The 18513-nt window shown below is 39.6% G+C and overlaps 2 protein-coding genes and 1 long non-coding RNA gene across 4 annotated transcripts; 2 read left to right on the top strand and 1 right to left on the bottom strand.

Annotated features, from left to right (window-relative positions):
- Nucleotides 1-284: 284 nt before the first annotated feature.
- On the top strand, nucleotides 285-6639 carry lrrc3ca (leucine rich repeat containing 3Ca). Its single transcript, XM_077503413.1, has 2 exons — nucleotides 285-697; nucleotides 5220-6639. Exon 2 carries the CDS (start codon nucleotides 5247-5249, stop codon nucleotides 6036-6038), a length of 792 nt encoding a protein of 263 aa, XP_077359539.1. The 5' UTR covers nucleotides 285-697; nucleotides 5220-5246; the 3' UTR covers nucleotides 6039-6639.
- LOC144005312 (uncharacterized) lies at nucleotides 5074-12733 on the bottom strand. Its single transcript, XR_013279535.1, has 3 exons — nucleotides 12216-12733; nucleotides 9180-9265; nucleotides 5074-6061 (listed from the first exon to the last, which is right to left on the bottom strand). It is a non-coding gene; the product is annotated as an uncharacterized LOC144005312 (long non-coding RNA).
- LOC144005311 (uncharacterized) lies at nucleotides 12521-18435 on the top strand. Of its 2 annotated transcripts, none has more exons than XM_077503415.1 (5): nucleotides 12521-12746; nucleotides 15973-16160; nucleotides 17074-17181; nucleotides 17557-17697; nucleotides 17834-18435. In XM_077503415.1, the coding sequence occupies exons 2-5, from the start codon at nucleotides 15996-15998 to the stop codon at nucleotides 18044-18046; spliced, it is 627 nt and encodes a 208-aa protein (XP_077359541.1). In that variant the 5' UTR covers nucleotides 12521-12746; nucleotides 15973-15995; the 3' UTR covers nucleotides 18047-18435. The 2 variants fall into 2 exon arrangements, with proteins under 2 accessions (XP_077359541.1, XP_077359540.1); XM_077503414.1 differs by lacking the exon at nucleotides 12521-12746 and adding an exon at nucleotides 15604-15653.
- The last annotated feature ends 78 nt before the right edge of the window (nucleotides 18436-18513 follow it).

Raw genomic sequence — 18513 nt, 5'->3', positions numbered from 1 at the left:
AAAATTAGTTCAGGAGAGTGCTACAGAAAATTGATTGCTAGAAAATTTGTAGTCTTTTGTTGTTGTTTTTTTAAGCATGGCTATGAGCTGCAGTGTTTGTTTACAGACTAGACTAAATCATAATGTAGATCCCATAATAATGATTAATCCGACCATTTTAATGTCCACTTTTAAACCTGTGAGCTAGAATAGAGGGTTAACATTATGTTAGCCAGCGCGCCTGAAATAGCATGGGTTCCACGGGGGGGGCGTGGCCTTTTTTCCTGTGCTGCTGTGCAGCCACCTGATGCATGCACACGAGCGGCCAAGCCAGCACACAGACCGAGACGCTCCACGAAAAAAAAAAAAACGCCGTGAAAGTCACGCACACGAGCGCGGGGAAAGCCCAACGGGAAGCGGGCTGGAGGCGCGTTGACTTATTTCGCATCGCATGCAGTCAGTCGCACCCATGTTGTTGGACGTGCCCCTCTCCGGGGCGCCTCCCAGCCGGAGCGCACATGCAGGCAGGCGCCAGCTAATATGTTGCCTCCTCTGGTTGCGTGGAAACTAAACGGGCGAGCCTTGAACTGCTGCGGAAGCATCTCCGGCGGAGGAAAAAAAAAAAAAAAAAGCACACGGCAAGTTTCATCAGCTTAATGGTGTAGGAAAATACTAAGATGCGGCGGATCATGACGAGGAGAGGAAGAGCGCCACAAACGTGAGTGAATTGGACACATATTTTTTAAATCATACCCCATGCGTGACCAATTCATCATTTTAAAACACATACAGCATTTGGTTCAATTATGTCTTTCAATTAATTCCCCATTAGTGTTGCATTATGGGTTGAACTGCAGTTAGTTTGAATGAATTATGCTCACCAGACTGATTGAAGTAGACACATGACAAGAGATGAGCAGCCCAATCACGCATCAATCATCACCATCTATTATTTATCCGACTATTTGAACACTTGAGTGCATGGGACACAATAGAAATATTGCCGCACGCATCCCCCCTGGTTCAAATCACTGGAAATTGAAGCTGGCATCCAGTGAGGGCTTTGTGAGCGGATGGAACTAAGAGCTTTAAAATAAGATTACAGCGTGGCTTTATAAAATCTGATGATGTCAAGGCTGGGTCGTACCCCCCTCCCCATTGATAAACAATTCCGGGCGGCTTATTCATCATCCCCGCACGGCTGTTACGCTTGGAAAACACCACGCACCATGAATTTGTCGTTCTTCTTGCTCGTCATGCAACTTTTGGTGTGTCAATTGAAATGTCACATCACAGATACATTCATACAGTTGGTCCTGCATGTGTGTCATTTCATTTTAGACACATCCAATATGACCAGGTCATGTGAAGAGTTATATTAAATCAATTTCACAAAAATGCTTGTCATCATTTGCGACCTCTTGTGGCATCATTTAGTTAGGCCATAGCCGTGTCTAATAGAAAAGAGCGCTTTGCCGCCATCTTGTGGCATCTATAAAAGTGCTGTCACTATATTGAATGTTTTTAGAATCGATTAATCTATCAATTATTCAATGGATTAATCGGATTCATTTTAATTTTGAATTAAAGTCTATTATAAAAACATTTCCCCCTGATTAATGTTTATTAACTCATTCACTCGCAGCCATTTTCTCTGAAGCAAACCCCTTCATTTCTGGCTGTTTTACTGGATTTTGACTGATTTTGCAAGGCCCGCAGAATATTGTGTTCTATTGCTATGAAAACATGGAGCCTACCAAAAGAAAGATTAGAGTCTCTTCTTTCATCAGAAAAAAAGTATATTTCAATCTGTTTCCGTTTTAAAGCAATAAGCATTAGAATATAGCTAAGTTTCATCATTATTCCCTGGTTGATCTCTTATACTCTGCTGCCACCTGCTGGCCGTTTTTGTAATAACTACCATTGCTGCAAGCATTCTCTTCAGTTCAGAGGCTGAATCAAAGAGTTCAAATAAAAAAACAAAAAAACAAAACAAAAATACGTATAAATACGTCTTTGGGGCATGGTAATATTTAAAATAGAATGTATTTATACGTTTCTGGGAGCAAATGAGTTAACCAATGGTTGGTGTTTATTTCGTATTAAATTAAACAGCCCTATATTTCACTTCATCTATGACTAAGTTGACTACATTGATGTCATTATTATTTCAGCCATTTTTGTTTGGTGGTCGGTCTATCTATCTATCCATCCATCAATTGGCCCCTTCCCCTGTTTACACTTCTTCTATTCCGAGCCGAGGAAAAACAACTTCCCGTTTGATTTGCTCCTGCACTTAGTGTCAGCAGGGTGCACGGCCAACTAAAACAGCCTTGACAATATAAGCGCAAAGCCAAAAAGGTCTCACTTAAGCAGAGCAGCCCAGGCATTAATTTGACTGTCGGCGGATTGAAATTTGTCCGCGGGGTATTTTTTGGGCTCGAGGGAAAATAGGACACACAAGGGCAGTGTGATCATATCAAGTTGGGTTAAAGTAGACAGCTACAAGACAATTAGTAGGATGAAGAATTTAGCAAATGCTGTGTCACGTGAACCACTCAAAATCCAGCTTTAATCCGTGAGCGTTCTAGGGGGGTTATCGATATTTTATCGATCAAAAATTTCTTTATTAAATGTCTTCTTCATTGTACATGGTGGTTACTGTAAATTTAATTGGTGGTAGGATTATGGGGGGGGGGGTCCTTGGGAAAATTTGGTAATGTGACTGATTGCTAAACTGAACTGTACGCCGTAGTGGAATTTCCATGGCTTGGTTCCCAAGGTGCTCATTATGAAATGCCAGACGGCCATTAATTGAATTGTAATGGATGGATTTTGTTTGCGGAAAGCCTTTGTGCTCCTCACGCGGGACACAGTATCGCTACCCACCATTGCCACCCCACCAAACTAAACGCTATTTGATACCCGCAGAGAGATCGATGACATTTTTTAATCTTTGTAAGTGGATTGTGCTCATTGACCGTATACATTTTGAAGGAATTAAAGACGCCTGGGTGAGCTGTGGTTCCCTCACAGAAGGCAAGCCTGCACGTTGTATGGTTGGTCTTAGTTTAATGGATGGTTTCCTATATAATCTTTGAACGAGGGAATTGAAGAACAAAAAGAAAATTCCGCAACATGTATTTGAAACAACCACATAACTTCCCTTTGGAATGAGTCTGTTTTAGCTTCATGCTAACAATGTAAAACAATGAGCTAACAAATAGCATCTGTGTTGTGGTGTGATACAGAAACAGTCCTTTCTTATGAATGGAACTATAAATATCCCAGTTTTTGTGTCAGCATACCCATTATCTCAAAAATAACAAAAAATTGTCAGGTAAAATGGTACCAGTGCCGTTGTTTTGTCGGAATGCGATGCGTCTCTTCCACTATGCTAATAACGTCAGTCTGAATGTACTGAAATAGACGTGGTGCGCTGCAGGGATGTCAATTAGAAAAGCGGCGCCGTGGCAGCGAAGGATTGCCTCGGCTTGTACATCTCGCGCGCGAATAGAAAGGACCGTTTGATCCTTCGACTTCCCGGGAACAGCGACGGGAGTGCAGTTGTTTCTCTGCTGCGATGAGCGTGCATCCATTCTGTCTACCCGATCTTACTTTGTGACATAGACCGGGGGGATCCCAGTGGAGCTAGTAAAACCTACACTTGTCGACTTGGGCCCAGTTTGTGAAGCCAACAGTATGGAACTTGAATTTTAAATTGGGCAGTGATTTGCAATTGAAATGGCTACTTTTATCACGTTACGATAAATATCACGATATGACTCTCACGATAAGATAATTACCACGATATTGTGAGGAGGTTTGCGATCGATAGATATATATATATATATATAATTAACGGGATTTTTGTATTATGTTTTTAAAATTAACGCGGACTTCCATTATCACGGGTAGTTTATGGAACTTAACACCCGCGATAAACGAGGAAAGACTGTATTATGCTTTTTTGTACATAATAACAAGCAGTGACGGAGAAATTGGCCTGTCAATATTAAGTTTCACGGTCGATGTAGCTCACAATGTGTTTGACTGAAGCGGGCCAAAAGTAATGTTTTTTTTGACAGAGATGTTGAAAAATATTTGCTGGTATGACTGATTTATAGGAGTGATAACTGCCGCAGTGGCCAAAACATTCCTAATTCAAATTAAACGGCACTAATAAACTAAGCACCAGAGGATTCTGACTCATTGAGCCATTTTCAGCATTAAAAAGTGAATATTTTGTCTTTAATTAACGTGGTAACTTCATTACTTTTCATGTACAATTAGTACCTTTTAAAAATAATTTTTCTACTTGCTGTCGACTAATGATGACATCACCTGTGCTGAGGAAGTAGGTAACGACCAATCATGGCTTAGGTTACAGACCAAACCCAGAAAACAGGTGAGCCACGATTGGCCATTACCTACTTCCTCAGCACAGGTGATGTCATCAGTCGACAGCAAGTAGAAAAATTACGTTTTAAAGCTATTAATTGTGTCTGAAAAATAACGAAGTTATCAAATTCATTCTGGAGAAAATATTAACTATTCACTGCTGAGAATTGTTCAATGAGTCAAGTATCCCTTTAACTCATTAGCTCCCAAAAACGTATAAATACGTCATATTTTAAATGTTTTAAGTGTCCCAAAGACGTATTTATGTTTTTATTTTTTTGTTTTTTTTTATGCCAGAGCATAGAGAAGGCTTTGATGCAGTCTATCTACTGCAGAAAATGGTTGAGTGGCAGCAGAGTATAAGAGATCAACCAGGCTATGTTAAAACAAGCCGATTTCCGCACAGTTCTAAGCAGAATTGTGAATAATGATGAAACTTAGCTATGTTCTATTGCTAATTGCTGCACAGCGGAAACAGATAGGAATATACTTTTTTTTTTCCTGATAAAAGAAGAGACTCTAATTTTCTCTAATCTTTTGGTAGGTTTCATATTTTTATAGCAATAGAACATAATATTTCGCGGGCCTTGTAAAATCAGTCAAAATCCAGGAAAACACTTCAGTGAAAATGGTTGGGAGTGAATGAGTTAACAGATGTGCTGCTTTAAATATTATGTCATGACAACAACAATTTTGTGGCAATTCTTATATCACGATATTGCTGTTAGCGTTACATCCCAACTTTCCCCACAGGGTATTTGTGTGGAGAATTGCGGAGAATGCTTGAGAATTGTGAAATCTGTTCCACTACTGCTAATATGTTGTTTTATATGTCTTAGGCTCACCTCACATCACAGGGGCAATTGATGCGTGGCACGATGTCCATCGTGGTGGACTACGTGGTCATGTGTTTGCTGCTGCACAGCCTGGTGCTCATGACCTTCTGCTTCCACCACGCCGCCACCACTTGCTCCAAACACTGCTACTGCTCCGAGAGCGACGGCGGCGGCAGGACGGTGCGCTGCAGCAATCAGCAGCTGACCGAGATCCCGCGGGACATCCCCAACGACACGCGGCGAGTCTACCTGGACTTCAACCTCCTGACTTCCGTCCCGGCCAACGCGTTCGCCGGCCTGTCCCACCTGGCCGAACTGGACCTCTCGCACAATGACATCAGCCAGCTGCAACCGGGCGCGTTCAGAGGCTTGAGCTCCTCGTTGCAGTTCCTGGACCTTTCCGGAAACAAGTTAGTCCATTTCAACGCGGACTCCTTCGCGGGTCTGCGGGCTCGGGCCAATTTAACCAACAATCCTTGGCACTGCGACTGCAACCTGCAGATGGCCATGCCCCGCGTGGACCTGGAGCCCGTGTCGCTGACCGGCATCGTGTGCCAGACTTCGGACCCGGAGGAAATGAGCGTCCAGGGGCTGGCCTTCCTCTTGGAGCCGGATGTTGACTTGTGTGTGGTGATGAAGAGGACTACAGACGTGGCCATGCTGGTGGTCATGTTTGGCTGGTTCACCATGGTCATCTCTTATCTGGTCTACTACGTCAGGGCCAACCAGGAGGACGCACGCAGACATTTGGAGTATCTCAAGTCGTTGCCCAGCAGGCAAGCCAAGTCGGAGGAGTCTTCCACCATCAGTACTGTTGTTTAGCCTTTCGGCCGGTGTTTCCCAACCTTTATTGAGCCAAGGCAAATACTTTACATTTTGGAAATATTATTCCCACTAAGCAAAAAAATGTCATAAAACATACAGTACAATATAGGCCATTCCACCCAATCGGTGCAATTTGCTTGTTATAACTCTCAAAATAAAATAATAAGTATAATAGCTGGAAAAAAGTGTTAAGATGGAGATTAGGGCTGCTCGATTATGGAAAAAATATTAATCACGATTATTTTGGCAATAATTGAAATCCCAATATTCAAATGATTATTTACTTTTTGGTACAAAACAACAAAATGTTTAAGCATTAAAAAATATTACGACCAATTAACTCATTTGCTCCCAATAACGTATAAATCCGTTTTTTTTAATGTTCTAAGTGTCCCAAAGACGTATTTATAAGTTTTTTTATGCTAGAGCATACAGAAGGTTTTCATGCAGCCTCTCAACTGCAAAGAATGGTTGCAGAAATGGTAGTTATTACACAAAAGGCCAGCAGGTGGCAGCAGAGCAAAGGAGATCAACCAGGGTCATCTAGAAAAAAAAGCTCAATTACTTACAATTTTAAATAGATTTGTGAAAACTGATGAAACTTAGCTCTCTTCTAATGCTAATTGCTGCCAAACGGAAACAGATAGAAACATACTTTTTTTTCCTGATGAAAGAAGAGACTTTAATCTTTGTTTTGATAGCAATAGAACACAATATTCTGTGGGCCTTGCAAAATCAGTCAAAATCCAGTAAAACAGCCGGGAGCGAACGGGATTGCTCCTGTGAAAATGGCTGGGAGTGAATGAGATAAAAAAATAGAAACACTAAAATTATGTAAATTCCTTTTGAACCAAACAGAATTTATAATAAATAAATATGTTGTCAAAAACTTGAAGTTGGAGTGCAGCATGTGCACTGTGCAGTAGGACGATCATTTATTTTTATTTTTTGGTACAAAACAAGAAAATGTTTAAACGTAAAAAAGAAATAAAAAAACATTAAGGCCAATAAAATTATTTGAAACACTACAGGACTGTCTCAGAAAATTAGAATATTGTGATAAAGTTCTTTTCTGTAATGCAATTTAAAAAACAAAAATGCCATACATTCCGGATTCATAACAAATCAACTGAAATATTACAAGCTTTTTGTTACGTTAATATTGCTGATTATGGCTTACAGCTTAAGAAAACTCAAATATCCTATCTCAAAATATTAGAATATTTCCTCAAAATGCCATAATCAGCAATATTAAAAACAATAAAAGGCTTGCAATATTTCAGTTGATTTGTAATGAATCCAGAATTTATGGCATTTTTGCTTATTTAATTGCATTACTGAAAATAAAGAACTTTATCACAATATTATAATTTTCTGAGACAGTCCTGTATAATTTTGTAATTATGCAAGTTTCTTTTGGATGAAACAAAATTTATTCAATTTGTTATTTTAAAATTTAAAAAAGTGCAAATGTATAAATAAAAAATAAAAAAACCCTCAAAAATTAGTATTAATCTTTTTTTTTTACGATTATGCTGATTTTGTAATTGTGGAGTGCAATAATTGAAATTCTGATTGAATTTCGATTAATTGTACAGCCCTAACGGAGATGATAATTTATTTCGTTCGATTTTCAGTTAAGTCCCTTCAGATATTCCGCTGGTGTGGCTGCATTAGAACGCCTCATTGTTGCGGCGTTGAACAATCCCTTGATGACCTGGTGGGATATATTTCATCCACCAGACCTTTCAGTGGACATAATTTCAGGGCTTAAATATGGACGCAAATGGCACCAATTTGGTGGAATTGCTCATGAATACTGAAATAACGATCTCGTCTCAATTTACTCACAAACGTACTGTGGGAAACCTGGCAGAGTTCACTGTACCTTCTCTCTTCTAGTGGAACAGCATTTTATATTTCTGCCTTTCAATATACGTTGCTGGTATAGATAGATGGGCATAGAAGCATTATTTGTTGTAAATAAATAATAATGGGACCAATTAAGTGAAATTGGATAATTTCAGCGGTTGGGAAAAACTGCTCGATAGTACCACTGGTAGGTGAGGGGTTACACGACTTTAAATGGTGGCTCACCAACTGCTCTGTTATAGGCCACGTACCAGGAAATATATTCTCTTACTGATTGATGTGCTTTTTCAATTTTGCCATCAAACAACGCAGACACCACCAATTGGAATTAAACGGCAACTATGAAGCGGTTGCAGCAACGTAGATCAGAACAGCTCCGTTTATTTTCCCCGACTGCATGGCCACTAGGCACAGTTCATCAGGCTCAATCATAACCGCCCCATTGTCACTTGCGCCTAACGGGCTGTTTGAATGACAAATTACGGGCGACAGGCATCGGAGTTCATCTTAGCCGCCCCATTGACCAAAAAAAAAAAAAAAAAAAAAAGTATAAAATCACATCGACTTGGCTAGTGTGACAAATTAGGGACCGACAACGCTGTGAAGGAACAGGGACGCCGGACAGACACGGGAAGGGAAAATAAAACATCACTTACGGATAATGAGACTTTAATGAGAATTTCATAAAGTGAATCACTGCTCTGTATTCAAAGATTGAAAATCTATTAAAAAAGATGTGCCCCCGGGTACCGCGCGGTGGACGCGGACCAATCAGGACCGAGCCAAATTGACTTTCAAGTTTAATAAGCCGTGCATAACTGAGCTAATTGTCGGTAATATGTTTCTTTGCATGAAACGCACGCTGGTGCAACGCAGCTCGGATGAATTATTCATCTTTCAGCGGGCACCATTAGCACTTTTAGTGGGATGCGGTCGGACGCTTTACGAGTGGCATGTTTCGGGTTTAAACTTGGGTGATCGACCGCATCTTGAAGCACTTTGCAATACACAGTGGATGTTTTCATTACATTTGAAATACTTATCCATATATTGCCATTAAAAAAAAAAAAGATGTTTGGCTTCTGAAGTGTTTGTCTTATATTGAATGTGGGAATGTCAGCTGTCAAAATGCACAGTGTACAAATGAATATAAACTAGTCGAGATAGACTGTACCTGCTTAACATAATAAAAATGCTAATGCTGAGAGTCGGGCAAAACAAAGAATTATGCAGCATGAGAGGCTAAGCAGCAATTCTTTATCTTACCTTGTTTTGCTCAGACAGGCTCTGGAGTGGAGTTGTTTTTATTATATTCCACTGGGGGAGAATTTGTCATCTTCTGCTACGCTTTTCTGGGCACAGAATACACAGGGTGTGGTTTTATTTTGGATCAGAATTGTGTGTTTATAACAACATAAAACAACGTTTCATCTATTTATTTTTTTTTAATTCTATAGACTACTTTTATCCATCCATCCAATTTATTTATGATCAGTTAGGGTCAAAGGTGAGCTGGAGCCTATCCCAGCTGCCTTTGCGACACCCAGAACTGTGTAAAGACTAGCGTTAATTTCGTCAACGAGACCTAAACAAAGATAATATCGTCAACACACCTTTTTCACCGGACTAAAACTAGACTAGATTAGACTAAAACCCTCATTAATAAACAGTAACTGGGACTAAATCAGTATGCATTTTCGTCAACGAATGAAGACGAGACGAAAATGTACTTCACTTCATAAAAACTGGACTAAAACCTAAGGGCATTTTAGTTCAGGAACAAAAAACGAGACGAAAAATATAATTAATCCAACAACAATAATGTTAATCCAAACACTAGCTAATGCTATCTAATTTAGTATCTCATAGCATGGCGCTATAGACCCTTCCAGCTGACGTCACTGCTTAGCTTCTGCTGCGCCTCCCGGAGGGCAAACATCCCATACCAAATGAATGTCGAGAGCTTGATTTTCGGCGAGCGTTTTCGTTAAAAGGCGGGAAATATGTCAAGTGTCAAGAAAAAAGGGCCGAGTAGGACGCTACATTACTGTGAATCATTGAAACCAGTCGTTTGGAGCTGCTAGCTAAAAGAAAATGGAGTTTGTTGGAGGGAAAAGTGGAAGTAGAAGCTGTTGTTTTTGGTTGAAACAGTATGTCGATCACTACTTTCGTGGTGTAAATTGTCAATCATGAAATCGTTGTATATTGAAGTCTTGAAGCTATCTTAGCTTGCTATCTGCTAACATACAGACCGCACGTTTACTACACATTCCTCAACAGAAATCAAGCCCGAGTTAAAGTGCTAATTGTGATAATTGTGTTAAATCGTTAACTTTTTGTTCAAAATGACTTGAATACATATGCAAAAAAAAAAAAAAAAGTATGAATGATTATTTAACTAAAGATAATATGGCACATTCATCACGTCTGCCTGGAATTCACAATCAGAGGTTAATGTTATGAAATATGTATATAAAAAAAGAGAAAAACTACCTGACATAAAATGATCTGAGCATATCCTCGTACTTTTTGCGGGTGCAAACTAAAGCAGTTGCTTCGTAGATTCGCGCTGGCCATCGTGCTCGTATTTCACTCCTCACTGTCTTCCGCCTGGTTTAGAATCGCTGCCGGCAGCCGAAAGAATGATCTCATCTCTGTTTGAGCTATTAGAGCATCCGTCGGCTGCGCACAAGTTCACCATAGCATTCCTCGCTGATTTATCAACTGTTTGACCTATTTTCTAGCTCACACTGATTGTTTTCTAACTCACTCGCAGGGGGCGCACTTCAATGTGACGTCACACTAGAAGGGTCTATAGCAGCCACTTGACATGTTAATATCCTGTGCTGTAATTGTGTGTCCAAGTTGTTTTTCATCAAAAAGATGAGAGGAAATTGTATGTGAAATTGTTATGAAATTGGACTAAAATTGAGACTAAAATTACACGAGTACAGACAAACAATAATTTAAGGTCTCAGCTGATCTGTTTCAAAAACCAAATGAGGCTCTGGAGGGCCAAAAGTTTGACACTAGTCAATAATAATCATCTCAGACTATGCTTTCCTACTTTTCAATGAATCCTGAGAGCATTGTGTAATTCTGTCACACCCACAGGGGTTTCCTAATAACATTCATGGCCTTATGACTCTTTGGTCCATTTAAAAAAAAAAAAAAAAAAAAAGATGAGAGTGGAATCTCCTATTTCACCATATCCCACGGCCACGACAACTGCACTTCATCCACTGGATCTCCACATAAAAGGGAAGTGATTATCATTTAATGAGAGTATTTGTAAAGACTGCTCTAAAAAGTCATTTTTTTCCCACACAGAGGGAGCAAGAAAGAATAACGAGTTGCCTGCTGAATAATGAAATTCGCTGTTCGAGATGTGGGAAATGGTTTGTCAACATGGGTATCCCTGTTTCCAAAACACACAAAAACGCCTGCGGAGCAAAGCAAGACCGATGCATCATTCATGATGACCACAAAAAAACACTTGAAAGACTGAGAAAGCACACAGAATGTGTGAAAGTTTGTGTAACACTTCAGTGGTTATAACATCCTTTATCTGCAAAATTGTACTTGGAATTTAATATTTGTGTAGTATTTTTATTAATCATGTCATTAATATTTAAGAAGTCTTGCTGTTCCATAATTAATCAATTAAATTGGGAAAAAATCAAATCAAACTGACCTCTTGTGAATCGAAATCGAATCGATAACCAGCCCTAGTCTATTCTGTTAATTTCACAACATTTATTTTGGCAACATGGATTCCAGTGTAAGTATGTCAATGTTGTTGTTGTTTTTTTATTTTATTTTTTGGTCCAATCAGATTTTATTCTCATTGTTGCCATGTCAATCTAATCTGCCCAGGGCCGCCTTCAGAATCAGTAGTGCTGACCCATGTAAGCTAAACTACATTAGCAATAAAACAGATGTCAAATGTGCTCAACATTTAATAAACTGCATCTTTGGTAAGTATGATGATCTTTTTTAATTATCATATTAGCAATATAATATTAAGAAAACATTGTAAAGTCTGAACGTTAATATGTGGAATATTGATAATATTATTGACCATGAAGTATTCATCTCCTAAATATGCACTTTTCTTTTGTCCACCAACAGGTGTGAGTTCATGCAGGGGGTAGCGGTAATGTAACACCTGACGTAAATGTCGCCAGGGTGGGGGTTAATTTAAATGTTTGCCTCCGGGCTCAAGTTGCAGCGGCATGCTAGCTTAGACACAGTGCACTGGTGTGAGCATTACACCTGCAGGTTAATGGCGCACACACTCACGTAAGGTGACACGTCGAACGGCGGGGTAGCGTGGCCCTCGGTGCGGATCGGGTTGCAGGGGAAATTGCTTCCGGCAGCCACGTTTATGACATGAGGGGAGGAGGGTCCTGTTGTGGTTCAAGGCAGGAAATGATCATTTAGTTACTACAAATAAAGTAAGTTTGTTCACCTAGCCTTGCTAAGGTGGATTTTTTTGTTGCCGTGTCTTCCGGGTGGATCATCTTAACGATTGTTTCTCGATCCTGTCAATCAATCTGCGTAACGACGTCGTGCGTGCTCGTTCCTATCTGCGCATGCGCACTTCGAGTGTTTGTAGCATGTAGCTAGCTTCCTCAAGTGAGCTTCGGATTCGGCCATTCATCGTTGTAGCGCCACCGAGCTGACCGCGTACTTTGAAAATAGCTGAGAGACGCAAGAGGACATCCGTATGAAGCGAGGCTGGCTGCAGAGGCTGATTAAAATGATGATGAAGATGAGCTCAGACTTTAGCAACATTTGAGAGGCGTTTCCCCCGGACGAGCAGGAGAGCTGGTAGGATGGGTTTACGCATGCGCAGTTTTTCAAACGGGACAAACTTATTTTATTATTATTATTATTTTTCCCTCCCTCCCTTCTCGAGAAAATCAGTGAATCCACCATTAAACAGGCCCAGATTTCATACTAAGTAAATCTGGGGGGGGGGATATATTGCAATGTGATCCAAATCAATCTACCAATCTTTCTCATTTCTTCTTGTGTAGTTTTACTGCAATACAAGATGAGTCTGCTCACGTCGAGGAAGTGAGTGGAGAAACCTTTGTGAATGCTTTCTGTACTCTGGCCTGTCATAATAACAAGAAAACAAGTAAAAGCCTCTTCAATCAAACAAGACTGACCTGCAGGTCCTGCGTTTTCAATACCTGTCTGAGAGCCGAGCCGCTGTTGATCCTCCACGAAGCCTCATTTCAAATTCCTGTCAAATTACACGCTAGAGAGGAATGTGATGAAAAGCTACGGTATTGTTGTGATACGTTTGAAAATCGCAGCCCCAAAAAAATCAATTGATACTTAAGTTTGCAGAGAAACAGCTGAGATTTAGCTTGCAGTATAAATTCGTCCACTAGATGGCCCTCTTGCACCAGTCACACCCATTACTGACTTTTATGAACGAGAGGTCCTTTGGATAATGCAACGTGTTCATATCTCATGTCCAAATTATATAACGTGTATTTAACCTTGAGGCTGTTTTTTTTTTTTTTTTTAAGATTGACTTATGCGGGAAGCACTCTGTCCTAGTGGTTAACATGTCTGCCTCGAAGGTCAGAGGTCAGGGGTTTGAAACCCAGCCCACAATTATTGTGCACACTACTTGTCTGTACATGGTGCCCGCAGGCATCACATGGGTAGCCTGCGGGCCTATTCCAAAAATAATTGTTTGTTCTTGTTTATTGAACATCTAAACATAAACAAGTAGCAGAAAAAAAATGAATAAAAGAAATTTAAAACATATACAACCAGTGACAGTTTACATGTTCAAAGGGAGTAGGACGAAGTTGAAAACTTATCTAGTCCTACCCCTTATTCTTTGCATCTCTTGACTTATGTAATTTTTAATACAATAGGTTAATACATTTGAACTAAAGAAAAATGTGTAATCCTGCTCGTGTATACAACTGCACTTTGACATATACGTACATTTGCCAATAGCGTATGTACATGAAATTCATAGGCATACACAATAATAATACATCCTCATACTCACATATACAATTTTCATTACACTCATACTGGTACATCGAAAAAAATTACATTTCTGCAGTTTTACTAGCTTATGTCTGATTTAATTAATGTTCTTCAGCTTTGCTTTTAAACATTTTTTTTAAACTCAGCAAGTGACTTGCATCTTTTCAGGTCAGTACCAAAATTATTCCACAAATTAACACCTCTTACAGAAACACACATTTGCTTAATATTTGTTCTTATATTTATTTTTTGTAGACACTTGTACCCCTTATGTCATAAGGACTCTCTCTAATTTCAAATAGCTTCTGAGTACTGTGGCAGAGTGATTGTTGTAAGCTTTATACATTATTTGTGCTATTTTAAACTCAACTTGGTCATAAAATTTCACTGTATTTAATAAATAGTGAATGTGTTGGTTCTCTATATTTTCATCGATTAATAATTCTTATGGCTCGTTTTTGCAGTTTGAAAATAGGGTCGGTATTTATTTATTTTTTTATGTGTTTCCCCAGATTTCCACACAGTAAGTCAGATATGGTAATATTCATGAACAGTATAATGATTTTCTTTTTTATTCAGGACATCCTTAGTTTTAGAGCGTATCCCTATGAGTTTTGACATTTTCTATGTGTGACTTCCAACATCATTTATCATCAATAACTACTCCAAGAAATGTATTTTCAAACTCTTTCTATATTTCAATTGAATTCACCATATTTGTCTAGTGTAATTCACCAGTGATGGGTCATTGTGATTCTCTAGGAAATTTTAATCCAATAATTTATCTGGGTGTACACCCTGCTGACCAATTTTTGTGGTCGACTGAAATGAGCTAGCCAATCGAGCGCCCTACTAAATGTAATTTGAGCAAATTTGTTATTTCAGAAGTAATTAATAACACTAATCGGTACCCAAGTTGTAGCTTTCAGCTTCCAAAAGTTTACTGACCTCTCGTGTATACAATACATGTCGTACGATTGGCTTGGATTGGCTCCAATGTGCCCTAATGAGGATAAGCGCTACACAACATAGATGAAATAAATTTAGAAAGCTAACATCAACTTTTACGTTATCAAAACAACATATACACGAAGCTTTGCTAGCTTTATGAACTGACTACCAACTTAACTTATTGTGGACACCCTGCCCTGTCTCTGCCCCACTGATTACCCCCCCCCCCCCCCCCCCCCCCCTTTGAGCACCCCTGATCCCTTTTTCTATAACATCATTTAGGGTTGAAAAAATATAACAACCTCATTTTTTTCCATAAGTAGTAGAAAGTAAGGATTATTTTCAAATATAGCGATAAAAAATAAAAATTTGCCGTTAAAATACTCAAGTGAAGTACAAATACGTGAAAAACCTACTTCAGTACAAAGTATTTGAGCTTTTGCTACTTCCTACAGCTGATTTTTTTCCCCAATTTTTTTCCTCAGTGATTCACAAAAGTAATTAATCATTCACAAATATGCTGTGATCCAAATAACTTTACTGCTCATCTGTTTCCAAAATTGGCCTTGTGTCAAGAAATTAAAAGGAACTCTGCAATCACTGACAATGACACGCTGTCCTCGGCGAGTATTGGGAAAGCCCAGGATATCTCCACTGCTATATATACGTACGTATGACATTTAGTATGCTCAATCAATCAACTGTGTACACTTGAGGTCAGTTCACCAGACATTCCCCTAGCGGAGGCCATGAACATGCTGATTGGTGAGTAGTGACGTCATAGGGGTGAAATGCTGCGCACTCTCTGGCTAAAAAAAAAGGTGTTTAAGAATTTTTGTTTAAAATCAACCAGACTTTTTTTTAAATGGGCATATTTGATATACGTGTGTTTTGATTGATTTAATTTTTTTTAAACATGCGGTTACAATTTTGTTGTAGTAGCGAGCTGGGTCACATGATCAGCTACTTCGGCCAGAGGGGAGGAAGCACAACGAGGGGAGAGCCAGAGAGAGCTCGAGCCTTGTGCCGCACGCCTTTTGGATTCCACTGTGTAAAACTCAACATTTGTGTTATTTCCCTACAGTTTTCGCCCTACATCTCTTCCACATGGCCAGGATTGCTGGCGCTGCGCCTCTACCGGAGGTTTGCGCCGACATGTGCGCACTTGTTGACGAGGCGGAATTCCAAGCGTTAGTCCGGAGAAGCCGCAGTTTAACCGGGAAGATTATGCAAGCCATCCCGGACGTCTACAAATCGAGCGTCCACATCGAGGTGAGACGCTCTTCGTTTTTTTTGTTTTTTTTTAGCTGGTGTCTTTATATTGTGGTAAGACTGCTAGCAGGTTGTGTATCTAATTAGATTGTCGGACACGCAGTTACTGTAAAGCGACTAGGCATTAATAATCGAGTTGGACTGATTCGTCGGCTCGATTATTGTCATTGGCCTTTGGTGACAAAATTAATTCCTGGCGTCCAAATCAAAGATGATGTAATAGTGAAAGGAAATGTTTACTTTCAGTTTCACTTTCAAAATATTACGCAGTTTTTCTGATTGCTCAAAGTTGAGTTTTTTTTGTTTTTGCTACTGATCGTCAAGTGAGTTAGTGGTTTCTTTCACAATTTTGGGCTTTTCTCCAGCTTCCTCCCAGTCCCGCTTAACAAAAATATGCAGGTTCATTTCGCGACTTGAGTCCTTTGTTGTGTATGTGACCAGTTCATTGTTTGTCAATAACTGCATATAATAAATCTGTATTTAGGTTTCACTGTGTGAATTGAACTATTGAATTAAGAGAATTTATTGATATGTACTCGTCCGTACTCCAATATGTAGTCGTCGTCTGGCCAAAAGTCTAAAGATAAATTGATGGAAGCAACCGATAGATCAGTAATGTACGTCTGTATGCTCAGCTGCAATAAGGATATGGTAAAGTAATACATCTCAATTAAAGGAAGCAATTGCTTACATTATTGTGGAGCCTCGTTGCCAGATTAAAAAAACAAAACAAAAAAACAAACAGGCTCTAACAATTGAAGGATGGCCAGGGATGATACACCGGTGTGACAATACATATCTAAAACATCCTTTTTAAAATTACATTTCAAAAACAAAAAAAATGCTAACTAAATGTAAGCAAAAATATCTCACCATGTTGTAACATGTCTGTGCTCTCGTTTCCTCACTTCAGACTCTGGAGCTGAATTCTTCCGAAAACGGCAATCTCGACAGAGTAGCATCTAACATCAACTTCCCCGATGCTCCTGTGCTCAAAATTGCATCGGAAAAAGTTCCATTGGTGAGCGGGTGCTTTTTCTCTATAAATGCTTCATTGTCATTGGATTCAGTGTTAAAATTGTTGTTCTATGTGTTGTCATAGTATCAGTAAAAGTCATTGTACTTTGTTTAGGGATAGGCACCTTAATTGGTTAAGACTTTGGTAGAGTGTGTGAAATGTATAGTTGTATTGTAACATCAGAATCAATGTAAGGTACATTCGTTAGCAATTGTCCCAAATGCATTTAATTGAATTTTAGCGCCTATCCCTAACATCACATTACATTAGGACTTCAGTGTCAATGTTTTTCTTGCCTGAGTGAGGAAACCGGTTTCCTCAATGACGTACGTAACCAAAAACCTGCTGTTCCCCCCCCCCCCCCCACCCCCCCACCAGGAGAGCCGTCTGCTGGACACGCACAAGGGTCTGCAGCTGCACCAGGCCTTGCTGAGCGCCATCTCACCTGAACTAGAAAACACGCAGAGAGTGACTGACCTCATGCACACTGTCCGAGATGTTGCCATTCAAATTGGCAAGGTAAAACAATGACATCAACGCCTCTGTAATTCATTAGTCACAGTCATAGCCGAATTTCTGACGATGTTACTCTTGTGATTGCTGATTTTTTGCCATCTTTTGACGGATCCCTATGCACGCCTGTGTTTGTTTGCAGATGCTGCAAGCGCTCCAGACCGATTTTGTCCTGCAGACAACCCCGAGCCCCGTGTCCTTACGCCTGCCGGGCGACTTTGAGGTCCAGGTGGCCGCCCACCTGACGCTGGTGCAGCTCCAGTCTCTGAGCCAGGATATACACCGCTTCCTCAGGGGTCTGGACACAAGCCATGAGGAAGAAACGGACAATGATCTGCTGACAACCCTGAAATAACACTGCTATCTTTGTTGTAGTTTATTTTTTATGTATACGAGAAGTATTTATTGATCTGACTTATTTTTTTATTTGCATATTTATTTGTATGTATTTATTTATTTTTGATTGAACAGCTGAGATGACTTGTTGCATGCTGCCTTGTGTCTACAATCACCGCCACCACTTGCCTGTGTCGCACAATTACAATCTTTACTACAACTACTAATCTCATCGAGCGCTAATACGTACTCAAGTCTGGCTATCAATGGAATATTAATAGACATAACGCGGCATCATGAAATACTAAGTTCAATCGAATGTTATATATATTATTTATGGAATATTTTTGTATGAATGTTCATGCCAATATTTATTATAATCCCTCCTTCAATAAACTGTTTTCTTAATGTCTGCCTCTCTGACGATCAATTATAGTACAGGATGTCCACAAATTCAATAAAAAATAAAATAAAATACAAAAGCAA

The sequence above is a fragment of the Festucalex cinctus genome, chromosome 17 (genome assembly GCF_051991245.1).
Source record: "Festucalex cinctus isolate MCC-2025b chromosome 17, RoL_Fcin_1.0, whole genome shotgun sequence".
Taxonomy (NCBI): domain Eukaryota; kingdom Metazoa; phylum Chordata; class Actinopteri; order Syngnathiformes; family Syngnathidae; genus Festucalex; species Festucalex cinctus.
Note: the sequence above shows the minus strand (reverse complement) of the source record. Positions and strands in the feature narration are given on the sequence as shown.